The following is a 24,980-nucleotide window of genomic DNA, read 5'->3' on the forward strand; positions in this document are numbered from 1 at the left end:
AAACAAACAAAAAATTGCAGATGTTCCTACAGGTAGCTTAGGCAAGGATTCCAGAAGAATGTGGAAACAAATAAGATTCTGAAGGGAAAGGATGATTATTCCCCGTAGGTCGCATGAACTGACAGGTGGTCCCACGAAGGGACTAGTACAAAAGTGCCAGTGAACCTGATAGAAGAAGGGGAAAGAATGAAAAGTATTACACAGCTGAAAACCATCTAACATTCTCACATTTGTCAATATAACTTAAGACACAATCATTTAGGCATGTTGACTCCTAGTCATGCAGCAGTCTGTAAGTTAATGGAAATAAGCATCTTGGTAAATTTGATTAGATAAGTTTTATGTCTTGGTTAAGAAATTATTATGCAGTCCAAATCAGCAGTGAAATAGGTATGAAATAGCACTTCAAAATGGGTTCATAAACCTATTCTAACTTTTGGTGTTTTATTAATAAATAAAATATAGATGATTATGGTGATTGCTTAATGGGCACAGCACACACTTGGTTTTCAGAAGAATTAGGTAACTCAAGTCAGGACTCATGCAGACTTTTGTACCACACTTTCCAGGTGTGGGTCTGTGCTTTAAAGCTCCATACCCGTGGTTGGTTGGTTGGTTTGTTGTCCCAGCACTTTCCCTGGGAAAACCCACATTTTACCACTGAATGGCAAGTGGCAATCCATGGGGAAGCCCTTTGCCATTTGCTCCAATTCAGCGGTAAAATGGGGGTTTTCCTGTGTAAAAGCACCAGGGCAAAAAGAAAACCACTCAGGCACAGAGCTTTTAAAGCCTGGCCCTGTGCCTAGAAATGTGGCCAAAAGGAAGTCTGGGTGGAACCCTCAATCCCACAAATCATAGAAATGTAGAGTTGGAAGGGATCCCAAGGGTCATCTAGTCCAAACCCCTGCAATGTAGGAATCATCTGACATGTAGCAAGGATAAACATTTATTTTTATTTTTTGCTTACAAATTAAAACGATGATCAACAGCAAGAAGCTCAGCAGAGTTGTAAACAGTCCTCCCAAAAAGAATCTGAAATGACAAGAATCAACATAAATCACATCTTAATCTTACAGGTAGTTAGCCATGTTGGTCTGCCATAGTCAAAACAAAACAAAAAATAAAAAAAATCCTTCTAGTAGCACCTTAGAGACCAACTAAGTTTGTTCTTGGTATGAGCTTTCGTGTGCATGCACACTTCTTTATTTATTTGTTTATATTCTGGTTAAATGTCCAGGCGACTTCTAAGCAGTTTGCAAATCATTTAAAAAATGCACAACATTGCTAAAATTCAAATTTAAGCTACAGTGTAATTGAATTAGAATGGACTATAAATTAAAGTAAGATTGTGTGGGGACTATTTGTTTGTGGGGTAAGGAACTGTGCCCAAATTCAAATGAATTCTCCATATGCTTTTCTTGACATTCAAAACAGTTTTGACCTCAAACCCTATTTGGATTTGAGCATGGGACCCTGCAAGCCCACTTTATTCACACCACCATTTACTTTGGTATTACACTAAGCCCGCAACCTATGTGCATTTAACTTGTGCATATTCAGCTTTAATCACTTGGCAAAAAAATATAGAAAAATTAAAAAGGGGGAATGGGGGCAGGCGTCCAAGGAAAAAAGACTTTCTCAATCCTACCTGCTATTGCACACTATGTGTTTTGACTATACACAATTTTGCCCTTAGGTGTGATCCCCCAGAATGCAATCTTTGCATTAGTTGTGGGCTTACTGTATATGACAACAATTCAATTTGAGAAGCCCCTCAAAGTCTTGCACATTGTCAGAGACAAGAGATGTCCTACCCGAGAGATAGCAATTCCCTAGTGTGTTGTCCTTACATTAATAACTTTCAGAATCCAGGTTGTCCCTATACATAAGGTAAAGTTTATGAAGTACGTACAGAATGAGGAGTCTATGTTAAAGGAAGCCACAGCTTCTCTATGGCTGAGTCCTCTCCCTACCCAGAGGCCTCTTCCAGTTTCATCTAATTCACTTAAGTGCAAACCCACTCAAAAAGATAGTGTCCTCCCACTATATTCCCACCACAGACCTCTCCTTATTTTAGTCTTTTATTATAAACATATTTATTGAATATTAATAAAACAGGATGGATCAAAAGGCTCAAAGCAGGAAAGGATTAAATAGTCAATAGTCAATGCAAATATAATTAATTCATTTCTATGTCATCTTAATATTAAATCAGGCAGGGAGATCTGCAGAGTACTGACAGCTGTGTGTTTCATTCATCCTCCAACCATGAACTCAAGAGCCTGTCAACAAGGTCAGGCTAAACTGGTGGCTTTTCACACCAGAAGCCAAGATAACACCCAGCTTGGCATTCTCCAAATCTCTCCCAGAAATTCACCCTGGTCACTAGTTCGTAAGTGGGCACCAAAACAGCTTTCATTTGGCTCGCCTTGGAGATCAGTTTTCTGTTATATGGCTAAATAGAAAGTGGGTGGTCATCTGGGTTACGCCTCTCATTAGTATTTGTTGTTGTTGTTGTTTTTTTTAAAAAAGCTCAACCTAAACTAGAGCAACACTGTAATATCATTTCACAAACTGATTTTGAAGCCTGCCTTAATTTTCCATGCAACAGAACCAAGAGGCTGCTGTTAGTCCAAAGGACCCATGAGCTCCCATATCTGGTCACATGATTTGCCAAAGGACAGCTTATATAGCTTCTTTGAAAAACTCTTTGAATGCATTATAGATGAAAGTGCTGCTATATATAAAAAGACATTCAGATTTACCTTACGCAGAGAGAAATGATCAAACACATGGAGAGCACAATAACTGGGCAGAGGTCGTGGCTTACTGTAAAAGGCTCTATTTAGAACACACAAAAACAGAGAGAGAGAAACAGTTATTGCAAGAACGTCACCTTTCCGATAACAGGAGGCCACAGGCTATTTGTCTAATAATAATATTTAATAATAATATTTATTATTTGTACCCCGCCCATCTGGCTGGATTTCCCCAGCCACTCTGGGCGGCTTCCAACAGAAACCAAATACAACAATATCAAACATTAAAAACTTCCCTAAAAAGGGCTGCCTTCAGGTTTTTTCTGAATGTCAGGTAGTTGTTTATTTCCCTGACCTGTGATGGGAGGGCGTTCCACAGGGCGGGCGCCACTACCGAGAAGGCCCTCTGCCTGGTTCCCTGTAGTTTTGCTTCTCGCAGTGAGGGAACAGACAGAAGGCCCTCGGCGCTGGATCTCAGTGTCCGGGCTGAATGATGGGGGTGGAGACGCTCCTTCAGGTATACAGGACCGAGGCCGTTTAGGGCTTTAAAGGTCAGCACCAACACTTTGAATTGTGCTCGGAAACGTACTGGGAGCCAATGCAGATCTCTCAGGACCGGTGTTATGTGGTCTCGGCGGCCACTCCCAGTCACCAGTCTAGCTGCCGCATTTTGGATTAATTGCAGTTTCCGGGTCACCTTCAAAGGCAGCCCCACATAGAGCGCATTGCAGTAGTCCAAGCGGGAGATAACCAGAGCATGCACCACTTTGGTGAGACAGTCCGTGGGCAGGTAGGGTCTCAGCCTGCGTACCAGGTGGAGCTGGTAGACAGCTGCCCTGGATACAGAATTAACCTGCGCTTCCATGGACAGCTGTGAGTCCAAAATGACTCCCAGGCTGCGCACCTGGTCCTTCAGGGGCACAGTTACCCCATTCAGGACCAGGGAATCCTCCACACCTGCCCTCCTCCTGTCCCCCAAGAACAGTACTTCTGTCTTGTCAGGATTCAACCTCAATCTGTTAGCCGCCATCCATCCTCCAACCGCCTCCAGGCACTCACACAGGACCTTCACGGCCTTCACTGGTTCTGATTTGAAAGAGAGGTAGAGCTGGGTATCATCCGCATACTGATGAACACCCAGCCCAAACCCCCTGATGATCTCTCCCAGCGGCTTCATATAGATATTAAAAAGCATGGGGGAGAGGACAGAACCCTGAGGCACCCCACAAGTGAGAGCCCAGGGGTCTGAACACTCATCCCCCACCACCACTTTCTGAACACGGCCCAGGAGGAAGGAGCGGAACCACTGTATAACAGTGCCTCCAGCTCCCAACCCCTCTAGCCGGTCTAGAAGGATGTTATGGTCGATGGTGTCAAAGGCCGCTGAGAGATCCAGCAGAACTAGGAAACAGCTCTCACCTTTGTCCCTAGCCCGCCGGAGATCATCGACCAGCGCGACCAAGGCGGTTTCAGTCCCATGGTGAGGCCTGAATCCCGATTGGAAGGGATCCAAATGGTCCGCTTCTTCCAGGCGTGCCTGGAGTTGTTCAGCAACCACCCTCTCAATCACCTTGCCCAAGAATGGTAGATTTGAGACTGGGCGATAGTTGGCCATATTGGCCGGGTCTAAAGATGTTTTTTTAAGAAGCGGTTTAATGACCGCCTCTTTCAGCGGGGCTGGGAAGGCTCCCTCACAGAGGGAAGCATTCACCACCCCGCGCAGCCCATCGCCCAGCCCCTCCCGGCTAGCTTTTATAAGCCAGGATGGGCAAGGATCAAGGAGACAGGTGGTTGGTTTCACTCGTCCAAGCAGCCTGTCCACATCCCTGTCTACCCAGTGCTGTCTACTCTTGACTGGTTGCAGCCTTCCAGGGTCTTGGGCAAGAGGTGTTTCCTATCTCATGATGCCTGTCCCTTTTGCCTGGAGATGCCGGGGACTGAACCTAGGAGCTCCTGCACCCAAAACTCTGGTTCCTGCATTGCATGGGGTTGGACTAGGTAACCGTCTGGATCCCTTTCAACTCTACAGTCTTAGGATTCTATGAAAATGTGCTCTGCCATCTAGCCATGGTCCCTTTCACCCCTTAATGCCACTTCTCCACAAGGAGTTTTCATGATATCTTCCCCTGGGCTTGAACTGTAGCATGGGCGCCTGAAAAGGCTGCAGATGTTTGAATGCAGCTTTTTTTCTCATGAATCAACGAAGAAGGATTGGAAAGAATGAAGGAGAAATTTCCAGTGCCATGCTAGCTTTAATACAGAAGACCTGTTCCTAACTAGATCACAGCTTGACCAGCACAAAACACCTAGTACAGGCGAGGCCTCGGTAAAGAATGGCTGATAGGGAATGAACAGTGCACCAAAACATTTGTATAAATGAGGTTACATATTGCAGGGCTCTGAGACATTCCTGGAGCCATAATAATGTAAATGGAGAATTAGGCCATAATTAAGCTGATTTAATCCTCCTGATTTTGTTTAAAGCCCACCAAATAAGACATGACAGATGTTAGAGGATGTATTCAAAGTATTCATCTTAGCTACTGTTACTATGTTCTTGGGCTTTTTAAAAAATAATAACGAAAGAGCATCTTCCTGGCAACTTCTGCTCGTTTTGTTTCTTTCTAATGATCACCAGTGGGACTGTGGATTTATTTCCCTTTTATCCTGCTCTTCCTCACAACGGAACATAGTGTGGCTGACAACCTTCATAAAAACCACAAATAAAAAATAGTTAAAATCCCAGTTCTAAAAGCACAAACACAAAATACACCATAATGGTCAGCAGATAAGCAGATAATAAGAGGCAGATAACACGATGTCAAGTACAGTGGTACCTCAGGTTACAGACTCTTCAGGTTACAGACTCCACTAATCCAGAAATACTACTTCGGGTTAAGAACTTTGCTTCAGGATGAGAACAGAAATTGCGTGGCAGCGGCATGACAGCAGCGGGAGGCCCCATTAGCTAAAGTGGTACCCCAGGTTAAGAACAGTTTCAGGTTAAGAACGAACCTCCAGAACGAATTAAGTTCTTAACCCAAGGTACCACTGTATGTACCAAATGTCTGCAAGAATGAGCCCAACATATGGGACAACCAGATCTGCACTGGGAGAGAGTTCCACAGCTGAGGTGCCACCACTGACAAGGTTCTGTTTCATCTGGCAGCCCCACGAGCTGCAGTCATCAAAGGCATGACAGGCAGAACCTCCCATGCCAATCTTAAAACCCAGGATATTTCGTACAAGGAAAGGCATTTCATAAACAGCTGTGTAACACAGAGAAGGGCTTAACTCACTTGAACAGTCCAAAGATTTTTCATAGAAGTACTCTTCTGCTGGGGGAAAGATACAAGTAGGTGAATAATGCTGCTCTTTTCTTGGTTTTGTCCAAGTTGCATCTTTCGAAGAAGAGGGCTTCTTTTGTACCAGACTGTGTCTCTCTGCCCTTCGGGCTTTGCAGTTGAAAGCAGTATCAACGGTACCTGTAAAAAAAAAAAAAAAAACATATCGTAAGCACAGATGTTTTGTGCCTTGTCACAGGTCTTCTTTTAAGTACAATACCTATTAGAATAGCTGCAACCTTTCATGAGTAAAGTCAATGCTCACCAGTGTCATAATATTCATTGGTGTCCCCCTTCATGTCTCCATCAAACCAAGCATCCTCTACATGAGGTAAGTCAATAGTGGTACTGTTCAACCATGATTTAGAGGCTCCAATACTGAACAAACTAGCAAGGGATCGTCGGATTCTCTTTCTTCTCCGAAATATTCTGGCACAAAAAAAATAAACCAGAACATTAGTACAAAAATGATCTTCTACAAATGCCTATGAAGCACTTAACCCATTAAGTTCTCATCTGTAATGGAAACTAAGTACTTAACTTACATGTAATTAAGTTTTACGCATATTCTGCTACTCTCACCTACCTTTCTTTCTTTCTTTCTTTCTTTCTTTCTTTCTTTCTTGTTTTCAATTCTGTATCTAAGGCAGCCGTCTACCAGATCCATCTGGTATGCAGGCTGAGACCCTACCTGCCCACGGACTGTCTCGCCAGAGTGGTGCATGCTATAGTTATTTCTCGCTTGGACTACTGCAATGCGCTCTACGTGGGGCTACCTTTGAAGGTGACCCGGAAACTGCAACTAATCCAGAAGGCTGCAGCTAGACTGGTGACTGGGAGCATCCGCCGAGACTATATAACACCGGTCCTGAAAGTCCTACATTGGCTCCCAGTACGTTTCTGAGCACATTTCAAAGTATTGGTGCTGACCTTTAAAGCCCTAAATGGTCTCGGCCCAGTATACTTGAAGGAGTGTCTCCACCCCCATCGTTCTGCCCGGACACTGAGATCCAGCTCCAAGGGCCTTCTGGCGGTTCCCTCATTACAGGGAACCAGGCAGAGGGCCTTCTCGGTAGTGGCGCCTGCCCTGTGGAACGCCCTTCCATCAGATGTCAAAGATAAACAACTACCTGACATTTAGAAGACATCTGAAGGCAGCCCTGTTTAGGGAAGTTTTTAATGTGTGACATTTTAATGTATTTTTAATCTTTGTTGGAAGCCGCCCAGAGTGGCTGCGGAAACCCAGCCAGATGGGCAGGGTACTACTACTACTACTACTAATAATAATAATATTCCCTGACAGAATTTAGGTTGTAAGCTCCTTGGCGGAGAGGTCTCTATTTTTAGTAAAAGGCGAAAGATTTATACGATCTAAGGTGAAACCAGAGGTCTCTATTTTTAATGGCTTTTGCAAAGCACTGTCCAGTTACTGATGGTGAATTATCATTGTTATCAACAGCAACATGATTCAGAGCGGAGAACCAAGATTTATCTCTTGGGAATCTGCACCATGGGTGGAGAACCTCAGATGTGTTGGCCAAATGCAGCCCTCCAGTGCTCTCTTTGTTGCCCTTGGAACAATCCCCACGCCATGCCCACTTCTCTTCAGCCCAAACCCCTGTTCTGGGTCTTCCTCAAGTGTTTTACCGGTATTATCATTGTCACTGAGCTGTGACTGTATCTCTTTCTTTCCTGGATACAAAAGATGTGCATGTCTGTATGTTGAAACCTCTGACTTTTGTGTGCCTGGAATGTAGCTTGTTGTACATTGGTAGAAGTCACACACTATTTTGCCCTGGGCCCCACTCAATTTTTCCTCTGGCCTCTTCTGCCACTGGCATGTGACCCTAGACGGCTAATTATGAGCGGACGTTGCTCAGGTTGAAAAAGGTTATCCACTCCCAATCCGCACTTTTGTAAAGAATATAGATTCTCAACAAGCTACCAGAGGCAGCAGACAGAAACAGTGAACTCATAGACTGGTTTGTATAGTCGCTGGTTCCTTTGATAAGGCCTCCTATAAGGAGGGAGATGGTGCATGAAAATAACTGAACAGGACTCAGTAACAATAGTCTTGCAGAATGTGTGGAAGGCACTTGCTTCTCCAATAGAACTTAAATACGAGGTCACATTTACCTAACTAATTTCTCTTTATAGGTAACACTTGTTTGGGATAGACTCAGCGTGATGTTGCCGTCTTCATCAGACAGAAAACTGTCCTCTGTGAGTAAGTAGTAGCCGTTAGTAAGAAGCCGAGGGCTCCTGCGGCAAGCCAAGACACAGCCTGTGCAGGGGTTGGTGGAACAACATTCGTAGGAGGTCTCGTGGTCCAGAAAAGCATCTGTGCATCTGTGACAATAATAGCAAAAACCCTGTTACTCAGACATCTGACAGAAGACCACAAGACAGCAAGTTCCAGAGCAGGTAGTTCTGTTGATCTGTTGCAGTTAGTGCAACAAGAAGCCTTGTGGAACATTTACAGCAAACAGATTTATAGTTACTTATTTATACAGAAAATATATAAACATTTAGCAACTTCTGGAGGGCCACAGGCTCCCTACCTCTGATGTGGAGAGTTCTGAGCTGGATGGATCAGTGACCTTACTTTTATCTGGTATCTATGCTAAGGCATGTATAATTACATTCCAACATACACATGATATTTCTAAGGGTTTATCATGTCCAGGGCAAACAAAATTATCCTACATGCTTTCCCAAAATTTAGCAAAATAGTTATGGGTTCAAAGTGTACTAGAATGTACAAAAACAGGTATTTTTGGTTAAAATATATCAAAAAAATGAGACAACCATGCTAAAAATATGAGTATGGATTTCCATGTAGGTTTTAAAAAATTGTGTATTAATGTAGAAACGGGATAGAAGGAATAAACGCGTGCAAAATTGACACAGACTAGACGTGGAGCTACCCATTCATCCCTGCTTCCTCGAGCAATCAAGTGGCTCTAACTTGTTCTACATTGTCCAAACCACCTAGAAATACCCCAACCCCACAGCATCCATTATTTATTTTAAATGTTTCTTACCTGCTCTTTCATTTCAAGCAACAATTCCGAAGTAGGTATCAATAAGATACACACAACATAAAAGATAACAGCATAAAACTAGGCAAGTAATCACAGCCACAAAAAGCATTCCACCTGGCATCCTACCACATCCAAGACTTGGGTGAGTTCACAGGTCTTTACATGGTGCTAGGTAGATCTTAAAAAGCAGAGAAATCACCTTGCCGACAAAGGTCCGTATAGTTAAAGCTATGGTTTTCCCAGTAGTAATGTATGGAACTGAGAGCTGGACCATAAAGAAGGCTGATCACCAAATAATTGATGCTTTTGAACTATGGTGCTGGAGGAGACTCTTGAGAGTCCCATGGACTGCAAGAAGATCAAACCTATCCATTCTGAAGGAAATCAGCCCTGAGTGCTCACTGGAAGGACAGATCCTGAAGCTGAGGCTCCAATACTTTGGCCACCTCATGAGAAGAGAAGACTCCCTGGAAAAGACTCTGGTGTTGGGAAAGATTGAGGGCACAAGGGGAAGGGGACAACAGAGGACGAGATGTTTGGACAGTGTTCTCAAAGCTACCAATATGAGTTTGACCAAACTGCGGGAGGCAGTGGAGGACAGGAGTGCCTGGCGTGTTCCAGTCCATGGGGTCACAAAGAGTCGGACACGACTAAACGACTAAACAACAACAAAAGGTGGATCTCTGTGGGAGGAAGTTGCAAAGCTCAGGCTCCACTACTGCAAAAGACAGCTTTTTTGCCATGCAGTATATGTTATCCATGCACAGCATGGCATATGCATGAGTGAAACATTACTTTTCCCAATGCATACATTTAAACATTACATCCCACCGCCCGCCTGCCCGCCCTCCCAACATGTTAGTGACCAGCATAGGAAATGGCTTTTTGGTAGCAGCCATGAGCAGGAGAATGCAACATTTGATCTGGCCCAGGGAAAATATGGAGGGGCAACATGTGGATTTAGCGTACCATCTCTAGTACTGTTGTACACTGGTGATATAAAAATGTATAAGTAACCTGGGTGTGATGAGTTCTGATGCCACCTTCTTCTTGGGCTCCTTTTCAAGCAGTGGAGAACCTGCTAAAGCAGAGAGCAGATAAGTAGAATGGTCAGTTGTGATTTGTTCCTCAGGGACAAGATGCATAGCTGAAGCCATATATCCTTTCGCACATACAGGTGAAACTCGAAAAATTAGAATATCATGGAAAAGTCCATTGATGTAAGCAATTGTTTTCATTAGCTACTGGAGTTTAATATGTGAGATAGATTCATGACATGCAAAGCGAGATATGCCAAGCCTTTGCTTGTTATAACTGTGATGATTATGCCACACAGCTGATGAGAACCCCAAAGTTGAAATTGTTAATTTGGGCTTCTCATCAGCTGTACGCCATAATCATCACAATTATAACAAATAAAGGATTGACATATCTCGCTTTGCATGTCATGAGTCTATCTCATTTGTTAGTTTCACCTTTTAAGTTGAATTACTGAAAGAAATGAACCTTTGCATGATATTCTAATTTTTTCGAGTTTCACCTGTATTATGCACATGAAATATATGTGTTATCTATCTCCCTCTCATTTAGGTAGAAGGACCAGCCGTGCACCTTTCATAAGGCAAGGTCAATTCAATGAAGGTCACTTCTGATTGAGTAGGCATGTTTAGGATTGTACTCCAACAGCCATCCAGAGCAGGGTAGGGATGGCTTGTGCCTAAAAGATGCCAAAGGAGGTGTTAGGTAGATACAGGTAGGGCCATGGTTCATCTGCAGGAAGTCCCAGGTTCAATCCTTGGCATCTCCAGGTGGAGCTGGAAAGGGAGACCTATAGGAAAATCTGGAGAGTCAGTGTCTTCAACAGAGTCTTCAACATTTTCACATCTGGGCCCTACCTTTAGTCAAAACATTATTATTATTTTTACCGTATGTTTGCCAAGGTGGCAGTACTACTGCTGTGCCTCACCTTATATCAAGTTGCAATCTAGTAGTGGGTCCTGGTGACTCACCAGTTGAACCAATGGAGGATACTGAGCTAGATGGACCAATGGTCTGACATAATATAAGGCAGCTTCTTGTGGGTAATTTGGGTGCCACCACAGAGAAGGTCTTTCTCTAGTAGTTATCCACCTAACCTCCAAAAGCAGGAGCTCCTGGAAGAGGGTTGGTGGACCAGTTTGTTGGATGGTATAAAAGTATGCAATGCACCCTAAATAGTTTCTGGCCCAAGATGACCCCCAAATTATTTGCAAATTAGTGGGTACCATGTTATAGTTCAGCCTCTCTTTTCTACTCTGTAAAACCCCATGTGCTGGCCCCAGGGGTTTGTCCGTGAAGCGAGGTCCAAGTCCAATCCTGGGTCTAAGGTTCCAAAGGAGGTCAGTCCAGCAGGGAGCGAGGCAGGGAGCAGGTCAAGGTCCAAGGCAGGTGCAGGCACAAGGTTGCAGGTTGAGCATACGCTCGCAACTAAGTTGCTCACGCAACTTGGGCTGGGTCTGCCTGGCTTTTATCTGGCCCTATGCTTAGGGCGGCCCCGATCCTCCGGAGACTCGCCTCTCCTCCGGGCCTGGAGGCGAGCACTCCTCCTGTACGCACTTAGCTCTCTTCGCCTCTCTGCCCTGAGCCTCTGCAGCTCAGGAGAGGCTGGTGGGTTACTGGACCCAGGGGCTGCCTCAGCTTCCTCTGAAGAGGCTGGGAGTGGAGCACCTGCAGGCAATGGGTCCTCCCTCCCATCAGGAGGCAGAGCAGACTCTGCTGATGCCTGCACCTGGGGATCCAGCACAGGTGGGGATCCTTCAGGCTCAGGCCCTGGCCCCGGCTCAGCTGGTTCTGGAGGCGGGGAATCCTGTGCAGGCTGGGGTCCCTCAGGTTCAGCATCTGAGTCTGACTCCCAGGCCATCACACCCCATTTGCATGAGTGGTGTTACATAATCCATAAATAGGCATAATGCACACACATACACACATCTCCAGCTTACATTTGCAATAAGTTGTGATTTTTCTCAGCTACTTCTTTCCTGTGCCAGTGGGGCTTGCTTTCTGCAAAACCCAAACAGTTTAATTAGCAATGCCAAATGTAGATTAACAGTCATATTATGGGCAAATCATCTGATGGATTGCATTGTTGATCCACACTACGGTGCTAAATGATTACTTTGCAAACATTTACACAGTGTTTACTAATTAATGGTTGTAACCATGCTAGCCAGAGGGAAATCAGTTATTCATTTGCAAGCCTGAGGGAAATCAGGTACCTTTAATTTGACACGTAGTGTTTCATTCAAATCATTATTTGTTTACTTGATGTTTATAATGGATGAAAACATTTGTGTATGTGTGTGTGTGTGTGTGTGTGTGAGAGAGAGAGAGAGAGAGAGAGAGAGAGAGAGAGAGAAATTCCTTGGTACTGCCTCATAGGTCCAGCTTAAGGAACTCATAATCCATCTACTCTCAGCAACCAGAAACATCATAACCAGACACTGGAAAGACCTGTCAGGAGTCAACATGGACCAATGGTACCAAGTAGTATGGGAAACAGCACTACTAGAAAAATTAACCAGCAACCTAAAATTAGCACGGGGACAAACAGAAGAAGACACCTTCACCCCCGTATGGTCCCCCTTCATCGCACACACAGCCCAACAAGACAATGACAAAAATCTACCGACAGCATACAAATCAATATGGCTAACCTGATCCAAAACACCCACCCACCCCACTCACACAGGAAACCAAAGACCACCACAGCCAACCACAAATGAACAATCAAACCCTACGCCAATCGCAACCTCTCACCGCCAAAGAAACACAAGCAAACAACAGAGAACCAACACAAGCGACGCTGATACCAAATCCTACATATATTAAGGAAAATAGAAATATCATCTCCCCACCCCACCCTCCCACCCATCCCACCAACTTCCTTCTCCCCACCTTCTCCCTAATGTCTCAACAACTAAAATTGATCTGTAAAAATGTTTTATGGAAAAATATGAGAGACATTACACACACTTTGTAAACCAAGAAAATCTTCAATAAAAAAATAAAAAATAGGTCCAGCTTAAGGATCGACAGAGGACAGTGACAGTTGCAACCATTGTGACTCAACAACAGGCCCATGGATGTTTAGTTCAACTTGTGTATGGGCTATACCATTTCAATCTGCAGGAGGAGGCTCACATCATCTGAATGGTCCTCCTTCAAAAAACCATTCCCCCTTTGCTTAGCAGCAACCTGAGCCCAGTAACTGTGAAACAGTGCATTGAGAGAACAACATAGCTCCCAATGAAACAGATGTTTACAGACTCACAGAAATGCCACCAAGACAATTCCCCCCGCAAGCTCATAGACAAACTGGTCCTACACCACAGGCAATTCAGGATGGGACAGTCAACAAGCCCCTGGGCCACATTATCCAGGACCGCTAATGAACACACCCCAGCGTCCTCAAGGAGCTTATGGGTCCCCCAGGTCCAAGATATGAACATCCTATGACTTGGATGCCAGCTCCACCTCCACTTCCCAACTGTCCCCCAGGATTGGAATATTTAAGCCAGATTGATCAGATGATAATTCAGCAAAAGATTGAGCTTCTGGAAATCATAATTGGCTTTGAAACCAGCAACAAGTATGAAGTGAAAAATGCTTGGGGGCAAATGGTTTACTCGGCGTTTGAGGATACCGACTGCCTCACACGAAACTGCTGTGGACCATTGCGGCCATTTACAATTAAAATCATCGACAACGTGGGCCAGGAAGTGATTGAGGTCCAGCGACCTCTCCGGTGCTCCAGCTGCTTGTATCCTTGCTGTTTGCAAGAGCTTGAAGTCCATGCCCCTCCAGGAACACCCATTGGGTATATTAAGCAGACGTGGCACCCCTATCTGCCTAAATTCACCATCCAAAATGAACTCCATCAGGATGTCCTTAAAATCACCGGGCCCTGTATAGTGTGCAGCTTGTGCCAAGATATTCATTTTGAGGTGCTGTCACTGGATGAGCAGACAGCAGTTGGAAGGATTTCTAAGCACTGGACTGGCTTTCTGAAAGAGGCCTTCACCGATACTGACAACTTTGGAGTCCAGTTCCCGTTGGACCTTGATGTTAGAATGAAAGCTGTCCTGCTGGGTGCCTGCTTCCTCGTGGATTTCATGTTTTTTGAATCTACGGGAGGAGGCCGACAGCGAATGGGGGTCTGGGGTTAGGTCAGGCTACTGCCTTATAAATGCCTTGGAGAATGTCCTCTGGTTTCTTCTGTTTTTGCTTTGCCAAGATGGAGTCTTAAGCATGCTCACAAGAGGGTTTTTTTGTTTGTTGAAACCAGGATGTTTTTGTTATGAAACGTCCCGCGGGGGCAAGTTGTGAGACTGACCCCCCCAGGTAGGGACGAAGCCTGCGTGCCCTCCTGGCTACTCGAGTCCAGGGGCACATTGATAATATGTGATTGTTCCCCAGAGTGAAGAACAACACACACAAGCCATTAAGGCTAAAAACTACTTTATTGCAGATAAAATGCAGAGTATGTCTCTGCTTGCAAGCTCAGTAAGTCAGAGCTGTGCATTAGGGTGCCCAGCATCTCTGAGCCAGAAACGAAAGGAAAGTACAATAGTACAGTACAAAAACATCACGTGTGTGAGAAAGCTGGTAGAACTGGTAGCTTTCCCACAGGATAAAAACAGACACAGTCATGCTGGCCTCGCTGCTGCAGCTTTTGCAGCTCGGCTTGTAATAATATCCTGACAGTTTTTTGTGTTGTTGCTGCAGTTCTTGCATCTATAGAGGTAGAATATTCTTACTTGTGGGTACTGCTCTAGAATTAATGGCACATTGAAATGCAGGCTGCTTTTTATTGCATTTTTTTAATGCAAGACATGTGTGTGAATATAGAGGGAGGAGGGAGAGAGGAGTCATGCCTGGTATTGTTATGCCTCTGAGCCCAATGTCCCACATTATGGATTATTGGAAGACCTGTTAGTATTGCTGTGTGGGTTTTACTGAGCACCTGGTTGTGTGTGGAGTGCCTTTGAGTGTTCAACATGTGTCTGAGAAGTGTTGGGCTTGGTGAGAGTGTGGGTGTTTGTTCTATTTCAGTAAGGTACGGCAGAGGGGGAAAGAGGATTTCTTTGAAATACAGGATGCCAGGGGTTTCTGCATGGTTCCCCATTCTGCTTTCCCCTGGAGTCTCAAGTTTCTGGTTGCTCTACTACCAAACCAGTTTCCAAGCCTAAGTGTTCTGTTATTGAATGCCAAGCCTGTTCATAATAACTCATTCATCCATGATTTGATAATGCAAGGGGAAGCTGATCTGGCATTTATCACCGAGACCTAGGTGGGTGAGCTGGGAGCGGAGGCTGTGGTCCAGCTTTGTCCAACCAGGTACTCAGTGCAGTATCAACACAGAAGCAAAAGCCAATAATGTGGTGGTAGTGCAATGGTCCATAAATCTTCTGCCTTAGCATGAGACTGCCATATTTTGTTGTCCCCCACCCCATTACTCTGAAATGCTCTGGCTCTGCTCACACACCGCTGGACCACCTTCCCACTTTATTAAAGATGTACAGCTTTGATCTGGGACTTCACTGGGTGATGCACTAAATGCCTCTTTTTATTCCTGCTGCCACCATAGATCACTCTGAAGTGAATGCTTCACCCCTCACATAGCCAAGGAGGCATGTATAGTAGTAACACAACTGTTTTACTAAATGAACACTAAATTATTGGCCACGGTGACACATGGCTAAGTTACACCTCATTTGGATTATTGTAATGAGCTCTACATCGAACTGCCTTTGAAAAGTGGTCAGAAACTTCAGTTGGCTCAAAGAGCTGCAGCCTAGATTGTTGACCAGGGCTAGATACAGGGAGTAGATGACTCTTGCTATAACTGCTTCACTAGCTACCAGTCTGTTTCTGGGCACAATACAAATGCTGGTTATGACCTATGCAACCCTACATGTCTTATGTCCAAGCTATCTGAAAGACCGCATTCCCACATATGAACCTCCCCACGTTTTGAATTATTTTTTGCGGGGGAGGTGCCGTTCTCTCAGTACCACCACACTCACAGGCACACTTGGTAGGGATGCGAGAGAGGGCCTTCTTGGTGGTGGCTCCTCCCAGACAAATTTGGAACTCCCTAGAGGAGCTAAATTCCCTCCCTCCTTGTTGTCCTTCTGCCGACAGGTGAAGACAATTCTTGTACCAACTCTGGCTTTTAGGAACTGACTGCTGTTAATGAAAGGGCTGTATGTTTTGAGATAGATAGACAGACAGACAGACAGACAGACAGATAGTTTTAATGCTATCATTTTAAATTGTGTTTTAATGTTCTATGTTTTTAGTGGTTTACTCTTCTCTAAAAGCATCCTAGAGTCCCTGTCAGGTGAGGTATAAATACATATATAAGATAATGATGGTGATTTTGTGTACATAAGCATTATGTATGCCTGCATCTTATCTGTTGCTTTATTTCCAGTGTAGTGGTTTATTTCCAGTGTAGTGGCTGCTCCTATACTCATGCAGCCAACCCTGCTTCATATCCCAACTGGCTAAACTTCCGACTCTCAACTGTCTCCTCCCTCGCATTCAGATTCTTAGCCAATCATCCTTCACCTTTCCAGCTCACTCTCTCCCCTTCCCTATCTAACATTACCTTAATTCTATTATTATACTTACCACTATTACAATATCGCCTAATTTGCTATCAATGTACAGTACACACATTATTATATGCAAACACTGGAACGTCACAAAGACCCCTCCATCTGAAGTTGGCCCCAAGGCACAGATTTGGGAAGGGGGTGATGGGATGCTGCCTGCTTTGCTTCCCAGTGATTTCTGGTGTGGTTCTGGAGAACCCTAAGACTTCTGGGGGAGTTCATTGTCCACACAACCACTGTGACTCAACAATAGGATGTTTAGAACTTAGTTCAACTTGCATATGTGCAGTATCATTCCAGCCTCCTGGTTGGAGACTCGCATCCTTCGAACGGTCCTCTGTTGCAAAATAAATAAATACATAAATAAATACCACCTCCTTGGGCAGCAACCTGAGCCCAGTAACGGCGAAGAGGCACAATGAGAGCATGGCATGGCTCCCAAAGAAACAGATGAACACAGACCCACAAAAATGCTACAAAAACACTCCCCCAAAGCAGTTAGAAAAGCTGGCCCCAGACCAGTGAGAACGCATGGACACAGTGAGCAGAACAGCGCTCAGCTACTTTTTCCAGGAGAGTTGATGAACATAAAGCAAGGTTATCCCGGAGTTTATGGATCTTCCCCATCTTGTTGTAAGCTAAAAATGGCTGACGTTTGCGTCCCCCAGACTGTAACCTGGATGCGGACAACCGTTCCAGCTCTCAACTGTCCTCCCGGATTAGAATATTTAAGTCACTTGGATCAAATAGTCATTCACCAGCAGATTGAGCTTCTGGAAATAATAATGGCCTTTGAAAATTGCAACAAATACGAAATAAAAAATGGCTGGGGGCAAAGGATATATGTTGCAGCTGAGGAAACGGACCACTGGGCACGAAACTGCTGTGGAGCGGCATGCCCATTTACAGTAAAAATCATGGACCATGTGGGCCAGGAAGTAATTGAGCTCCAGCGACCTCTCCGGTGCTCCAGCTGTTGGTATCCTTGCTGCTTGCAAGAGCTTGAAGTCCAGGTCCCTCCAGGCACCCCTGTGGGGTATATTAAGCAGACGTGGCACCCCTTTCTGCCTAAATTTGCAATCCAAAATGCGGCACAACAGGATGTCCTTAAAATTGTCGGGCCCTGTGTACTGTGCAGCTTGTGTCAAGATATGAACTTTGAGGTGATGTCGTTGGACGGGGAGACCAAGGTTGGAAGGATTTCTAAGCACTGGACTGGCTTTCTGCAAGAGGCCTTCCCTGATACTGACAACTTTGGAGTCCAGTTCTCGTTTGACCTTGACGTTAGAATGAAAGCTGTCCTGCTGGGGGCCTGCTTCCTCGTGGATTTCATGTTCTTTGAATGTGCAGGAAGAGGGCAGCAGAGAACTTGGGTCTGACAATAGAGCTGGAAGCTGCTTCGAAGAAATGCCGTCATCTTGCTACTTCTACTTTTCCTTTGCTAAGATGGAGTGTTAAGCTGGTTAATAGGAGGGCTTCTTGTTAAAACTACTTATTTTTGAATTGCGGCTGCAGCTCTTGCACCTATAGTGATGGGACATTCCAATTTATGGGTGCTCCTTTAGAATTCATAATGCATTGAAATGGAAACACTTTTTAAAAATACAATTAAATGTATGTATTTTTCTGTGTATGAGTCACACCTGGCATATCTATGCAGAAGGTACCTCCTAGTCTCTTGTCCCTTGGCATCAATTGTCAGATCTGTTAGTATTTCTGTATGGTTATTATTGACTAGCTGGCTGTGTGTGGAGTGCCACTGTGTTTTCAATATGTGTCTGGGAAGTGTTGGGTTTGGTGAGAATGTGGGTGCCTCTTCTATTTCAATTGCCATTAGGGAAGTTCAGGAGGGTAGGACCTGAGCCAATGGATTCAAGTTACAAGAAAGGAGATGATTCTGACTAAACATCAGGAAGAACTGTCTTGATGGTTCAGACAGTTTAAGCAAAGTTTGGATGGCCACCTGTCATGTATGATCTAGAGGAGATTCCTGCATTGCCTGGGGTTGGACTAGATGGACCTCACAGTCCCTTCCAACTCTACAATTCTCTGACTTTATTACCACCCTGCGCCTCTCAGTCTCTACCTGGGTTTCTCTCTCTTTCACCATAAATTGCCACAAAGAGAGGCTGCAGTGCTGTATATCCACATATAACCAGAGGGTTTTCCAGCCTCTTCCATAATGGAAGCAGATGAACAACTTCAGTCACCTTCACAATGGTACATACTATCCTAGTCATATAGTTCAATCACTTATTTTTAAAAGCTCACAGTGGCTGAACCTGGCTTGTTTTCCTTCAGGTCCTCAGCAGGCAACAGTCTTGGGCTGTGGTGTAATGTTAAATCTGGCTTCCAATCTGGATAAAACAGAAACAATAAATGATTTTTTGCAGGACTTCTTAGGCAAGGCAGGAACTACTTTACAAGTCTTTCCTTGCCACTGTCTCCTGTTGGCAATGACAACTGCCACAACTTAACAAAAGACGCATTAGTAAGTAGCTCTCGATCCAAACTCCTCTGAAGCGGCAAAATTGTGTGACAGCAGGTGCATATTTTGGTTTTCTGGCATGCCCCCTGCGCTCATCTATGGAAGATCCCTATCTAACTTCTGTATTTCTTTCTCATACAGCTGGGGTAGGTAACTCCCACAGCCTATGGGCCACATCTGGACCCCCTTTCAATGTTACCTGCCCAAACCTTCATTTCTAAGAATATAGCTTCCCCTTCAAAAATATGTAGCGTTGGTTGCTAGTACCCATGAGAGTCTGGAGCAGCAGCAGACCTTAGTGGGTGTGGTAGCTTTTTTCTATCTCTGTGGCAAGATTCAGGATGTTGCAGCCCAACCCAGAAGCTGGCTTGCAGCAGTGGAGAGCTGTGTCATGAGACTAGGGAGGCATGGAGAGAAAATAGCCACAGGATATTGAACCTCCTGGTGTTATCAGAAGAGGACGCAGATGATCCAAAGCAATAGAGGGAGATGGAGGAATACAAGCCAAGTGTGGAATGGAGGGAGCGACAGAGGAGAGGAATCTGAATGCTGTACAAAACGGAGGCTGGAGGAGAAAGGTGAGAGTGTGTTTGGCTGAGAAGAAGAGGGAGGAACCAAAGCAAGAAGGAAACCTCATTGAGAAGGCTGCTTGAAGAAGAAGAAGAGGAGGAGGAGGAGGAGTTTGGATTTGATATCCGTATCATGCAATGAATTAAATGTTGTTGCCTTTTCAAAAGGGCTAAACTTTGCTCCCCGGGTACTGTGGATTCATCCTGCCCTCCAAACATTGGTATGCCTGAGGTTAAAATTTTCTGCTGCAGGCAGCCAGGATTCATCTGAGGGACATGGGCACACACAGAGACACATGCCACATCACAACAGGAGATGACTCTGAGCATGCAACAACCGGGATTTTGAATCTTATTACAGTGGTACCTCGGGTTACTGACGCTTCAGGTTACAGACTCCGCTAACCCAGAAATAGTACCTCAGGTTAAGAACTTTGCTTCAGTTAGAGAACAGAAATTGCATGGCGACAGCGGGAGGCCCCATTAGCTAAAGTTAAGAACAGGTTAAGAACAGTTTCAGGTTAAGAACGGACCTCCAGAACGAATTAAGTTCTTAACCCGAGGTACCACTGTAATGGGCCTGGTTGGGCTGCCCCAGCCCACAAGTGTTTGTTTGTTTTTTGTGACCCTTTAAAAAAAAGAAGGAAATATTCCTCACCGCTGCCTCATGGGTACAGCTTCGGAACTGATAGTTGCAGTTGCCATTGTCCTCTCTATCATGACTCAACAATAGGCCCACTGATGTGTATAGTATGTGGTTAAAACTCCGTATGGGCTGCATTATTTCAGCCTCCAGGTGGTGGCTCAGACCACCTGGATGATCGGCCTTTACAAAACAATCTCCTCCTCCTTGGGCATCCCACCAACTGCAAAGAGGCACACTCAGAGCATGGCCTAGCTCCTCAAGAAACAACAGGTGCATGAGAACCCACAGAGATGCCACCAAAACAACCCCCCCAGCATGGCCCTACACCACAGGTAGCATACGGATATGTTCCACATGCCCCAGGAGCTCATCCCGTTCACGGCCAGGCACTTCAGGGTGTCGTGTGGATGCCAGCTCCAATTCCGCCTCCCAACTGTCCCCCAGGATTGGAATATTTAAGCCAGATTGATCAGATGATAATTCAGCAAAAGATTGAGCTTGTGGAAATCATAATTGGCTTTGAAACCAGCAACAGGTATGAAGTAAAAAATGCTTGGGGGCAAAGGATATACTTTGCAGCCGAGGATACCGACTGCTGCACACGACTCTGCTGTGGGATGGATCGGCCATTTACAATCAAAATCTTGGACAACATGAGCCAGGAAGTGATTGAGCTCCAGCGACCTCTCCGGTGCTCCTGCTGCCTTTTTCCGTGTTGCTTGCAAGAGCTTGAAGTCCAGGCCCCTCCAGGCACGCCCGTTGGGTATGTTAAGCAGACGTGGGATCCCTGTCTGCCTAAATTCACTATCCAAAATGAACTCCAACAGGATGTCCTTAAAATCACCGGGCCCTGTATAGCGTGCAGCTTTTGTGAAGATGTTCATTTTGAGGTGCTGTCGCTGGATGAACAGACGGCTGTTGGAAGGATTTCTAAGCACTGGACTGGCATTGTGCAAGAGCTCTTCACCGATACTGACAACTTTGGGATCCAGTTCCCGTTGGACCTTGATGTTAAAATCAAAGCTGTAATGCTTGGTGCTGCCTTCCTTGTCGATTTCATGTTTTTTGAAGCTGGAGGAGGAGGAAACCAGCGAACGGGGGTCTGGGGTTAGGTCTAGCTGCTGCCTTATAAATACTCTGGAGAAAGCCCTCATGTTCCTTCTCCTTTTGCTTTGCCAAAAAAGGGGGCATTAAGCCTGTCGGTAAGAGAGAATTTCGTTAAAAGCAGCGTTAGAAATTTGCCTGTCACTGGGTGCATTTTGCACCTGGCTATCGGCCACTTGCGACCAAGTGACCTGACGCCTCCGAAATCTGGCGGCTCATGCCTGGGGATTATTGGATCTTGACTGTTTTCACACACTAGCAACACATCCTGTAGAATTCTATCCAATATGTTTTATCTGCACAATCAGAATGAATTTCAGGAACCAAAAAGTCACCTTGAAAAAAAATACGACATTTGAGCTGTCTGGCTCCAAAATGGCGACTAGGCATTCCATTTTGGCAACTGTAACCCTGGTTTAAGGAGCCATTTGGCACCTAGCCGACATATCTTGGGTTTCTAACACTGGTTAAAAGTACTTAATTTTTTTTAAAAAAATTATGGCACATATATTATCTGCTTATCAGGGCTCTCTAGAATTAATAACACACTGACATGTATTCTTATTTAATTTTTGATACAGTTAAAGGTATACATACAGGCGGAGTGTTTACGAAAGGGTCATAGAATCAGAGTTGGAAGGTACCCTGAGGATCATCCAGTCCAACCCCCTACAATGCAGGAATATGCAGCTGTCCCATATGGGGATCAAACCTGCAACCTTGGCATTATCAGCACCATGCTCTAACCAGCTGAGCTAAGTCCCTATGGACCAATGCATGGGTGAGAAATGGGAAGTCCCAGTGCCTTGTGGCTGTTAAGGCAGGGATCATACCCATGAAGAGGATAATATAACGCCAACACTAAAATATATTATTTTTGGTTTAGGGCATTTTGCTTAAGTCAGATCCCACACATAGTGCAAACGTAATTTCCAAGCCCAGGATCAGGTTTGAGGGCTCCACAGGTAAGTTGCCCAGCACGGGGCCTAGTGCCTCCCTTGGGGACCCTCCAGAGTGGTCCAGTCTCCTCTCCTGATGGCCAGCGTTCCCCCGCTGCCGCAGCCTCCCTTACCTGGGTTGTACAGCAGTGCTTGCGAAATGATAACAACGGTGGGTTCCACCAAGATCTCACGGAGCACATGAGATCCTGCAAGACTTCTGTGAGATCTCGCTGGAAGCCTGCTGCTGCTGCTGCTGCTGCTGCTGCTACAGCAGGTAGCAGGGCGCCTGCAAGGTTGCCGCCTCTTGGGTTTCTGCCGTCTAAGGAAGCCCTCCTGGGTGTGCCAGCCCTGCTGTTGGCCTTTGTAGTGATCCTGTATCGAGGGTTGCCACCTTTGTTCTGGCAAAACGCAGGGTGGGGCAATTGGCAGACCACCCCCCCCCCATCTGGTGTTGAAAAGACTTCAAAGCAATGCATTACAATCTATTGCAGCCTAATAGGATGGCCCCTCTGGAATTTGTCCCTGACAAACACGTGTGTGCGCACACACATAAACATGAAATGTAAAACTCTCTGTGCTTGGCTACCCAGAGTTTAAATGCACAGCCTTTCAAACAGCATTTCATGCACATGCATTTGGAGAGGACCCCTAACTTGGCAGAGGGAGGGAGAGGGAGGGAGAGAAGATCTGAAATGCAGGTCAAAACTGCATCAATACAGGAGGGTCCTGCATTATACAGGACAGGTAGCAACCCTACCTCTATCATGCTCCCCATTAAGTTTAGCAGGTTATAGAGAAGATAGCTGAGGCTGCTGCTTAGTCCCCTCGTGCAACAGCTTCTTTCAGCACTGTGTCCTTGAAAAACCAGAAGTGGAGGAAGAGAACTAAAGCTGGTCTGCCTGAAATTCCATTCAAAGTGTCATTTCACATGCACACACCTTTCAAGGACCTGGTGCTGAAAGGAGAGCCGCTGAGGCAGACAGCCCTGAATTAGGGCATAACCTTTTATTAACCACAATCCACCAACAGATACATGATGAATGAAGGGGAGCATAGCGTTTACATGATGAATGAAGGGGAGCATAGTTCGCAAACGCTAATGCCATCACAAATCTGTCTGTCTTTAAGGTGCCCTAAGATTCCCTGTTGTTTTAAAAAAACAATAATCGGAACAATTCTATACTTCAGACATGGGGAACCTGTAGCCCTCCAGATATTGCTGTACAACAAAGCCCAGTAATCATTTGCTTTTCACATTTACACCAAACATGCACAGAATGAGGGGAATCCCCCACCCCCGTTCCAATTTTCATATTAAGATCAGTGCCAGCATTTTGTATACGGATTTAAATTGTCCTGGTTGAAGTGGGCTGTGATTATTCTAAAAAATATATAAAAGCAGATAAATATATAAGCTTGAAGCTACAAACTATTAAGGTTGTTTACCCCTAGGCACACAGAGCAGGAAGTAAGTCTCATAAACTGCAGTGGGCCTTACTTCTGAGGAGACACCTATAGTATTGAGCTGCAAACAGCCAAACTGGAGGGCATAATTCCTGATAAGGCAGGCAGAAGCAAGAGGACATGTCTCCTGTCCTGCAGAAATGGGAATATCAGCAGTGAAGTTCACTCTTTGTTAAGTGTGCAGCAGCTGCTTCCCCTCTTTCACCTGTTCTGATCACCTTTCTTACTGAAGAAGTAAAACTGATTTCTAAACCAACAATGCCCCTCAACTGGCAGCCAGGCTACTTTCTTTACAAGGCACACTCAGCACCGCAAGCATTTACAATGGGAACTAGGTCATATGATTGGGGGTGGGGAGAAAAACTAACTTGGCATGTCAGCATCTTTAGTTTACCGTGACAGAGAAAAGTCTGATCTTGGAAAGCTGAGGTTTTTTTTTTCTTTCTTAAAAAACCCCCAAAACAGAACAGAACCAAAAAACCAAAGAAGAAAACATCGCTAACCACATAAAACTGCTTTGGGGTGCACACTTTCCTGGTGGTAAATCTCACGGAAAACAATCGGACTTATTTCCCAAGAAACATGCGCATTATTCAAATATTGATCACATCTGCCACATATCTGCACATATTTTCGTACAGCATTGCAATTGATGCGGCTTGTGTATCCCGCTTAATCTTTTCTCTCTACAGATAAGATAAAAAGTTCCCATCTTAATGGCTTCTGAAGCAACCCTTTCTTACAATATTGCTATTAAGAAAGCATCTGACAAGGTAAAAATCTTGCAGACCTGGAAGAGCCATGTTGCCAGTTGGGAAGACTCCACCAGCAGCTTATCCATCCAACAGGCGAGACTGTGGACTGTAACTGTTGAGTGCCTGTTAGCGCTTGCTTCCTGCAGCCGAAAGAGCACTGGGGTCTTTGAAAGTGCAGGAGGAGCACTGAATAGTTTGCTTGTTTCCT

General features: G+C 45.0%; 4 protein-coding genes across 6 annotated transcripts; 3 read left to right on the forward strand and 1 right to left on the reverse strand.

Moving 5' to 3' along the window:
• TMEM71 (transmembrane protein 71) lies at nucleotides 1–24,980 on the reverse strand. 3 transcript variants are annotated; one of them, XM_033155876.1, is made up of 8 exons: nucleotides 24,808–24,977; nucleotides 10,165–10,225; nucleotides 8,240–8,452; nucleotides 6,369–6,532; nucleotides 6,059–6,244; nucleotides 2,766–2,841; nucleotides 968–1,032; nucleotides 1–165 (listed from the first exon to the last, which is right to left on the reverse strand). In XM_033155876.1, the coding sequence occupies exons 1-8, from the start codon at nucleotides 24,818–24,820 to the stop codon at nucleotides 143–145; spliced, it is 801 nt and encodes a 266-aa protein (XP_033011767.1). In that variant the 5' UTR covers nucleotides 24,821–24,977; the 3' UTR covers nucleotides 1–142. The 3 variants fall into 3 exon arrangements, with proteins under 3 accessions (XP_033011767.1, XP_033011766.1, XP_033011769.1); XM_033155875.1 differs by having other exon boundaries at nucleotides 10,165–10,228; XM_033155878.1 differs by lacking the exon at nucleotides 2,766–2,841 and having other exon boundaries at nucleotides 10,165–10,228; nucleotides 24,808–24,980.
• On the forward strand, nucleotides 13,282–14,387 carry LOC117050302 (phospholipid scramblase 1-like). Its single transcript, XM_033155879.1, has one exon. It carries the CDS (start codon nucleotides 13,605–13,607, stop codon nucleotides 14,349–14,351), a length of 747 nt encoding a protein of 248 aa, XP_033011770.1. The 5' UTR covers nucleotides 13,282–13,604; the 3' UTR covers nucleotides 14,352–14,387.
• LOC117049602 (phospholipid scramblase 1-like) lies at nucleotides 17,450–18,236 on the forward strand. The gene has a single exon (XM_033154400.1). The coding sequence runs from the start codon at nucleotides 17,450–17,452 to the stop codon at nucleotides 18,182–18,184; it is 735 nt and encodes a 244-aa protein (XP_033010291.1). The 3' UTR covers nucleotides 18,185–18,236.
• LOC117050300 (phospholipid scramblase 1-like) lies at nucleotides 20,793–21,640 on the forward strand. The gene has a single exon (XM_033155874.1). The coding sequence runs from the start codon at nucleotides 20,799–20,801 to the stop codon at nucleotides 21,618–21,620; it is 822 nt and encodes a 273-aa protein (XP_033011765.1). The 5' UTR covers nucleotides 20,793–20,798; the 3' UTR covers nucleotides 21,621–21,640.

This window comes from Lacerta agilis, chromosome 7 (assembly GCF_009819535.1).
Source record: "Lacerta agilis isolate rLacAgi1 chromosome 7, rLacAgi1.pri, whole genome shotgun sequence".
Lineage (NCBI taxonomy): Eukaryota > Metazoa > Chordata > Lepidosauria > Squamata > Lacertidae > Lacerta > Lacerta agilis.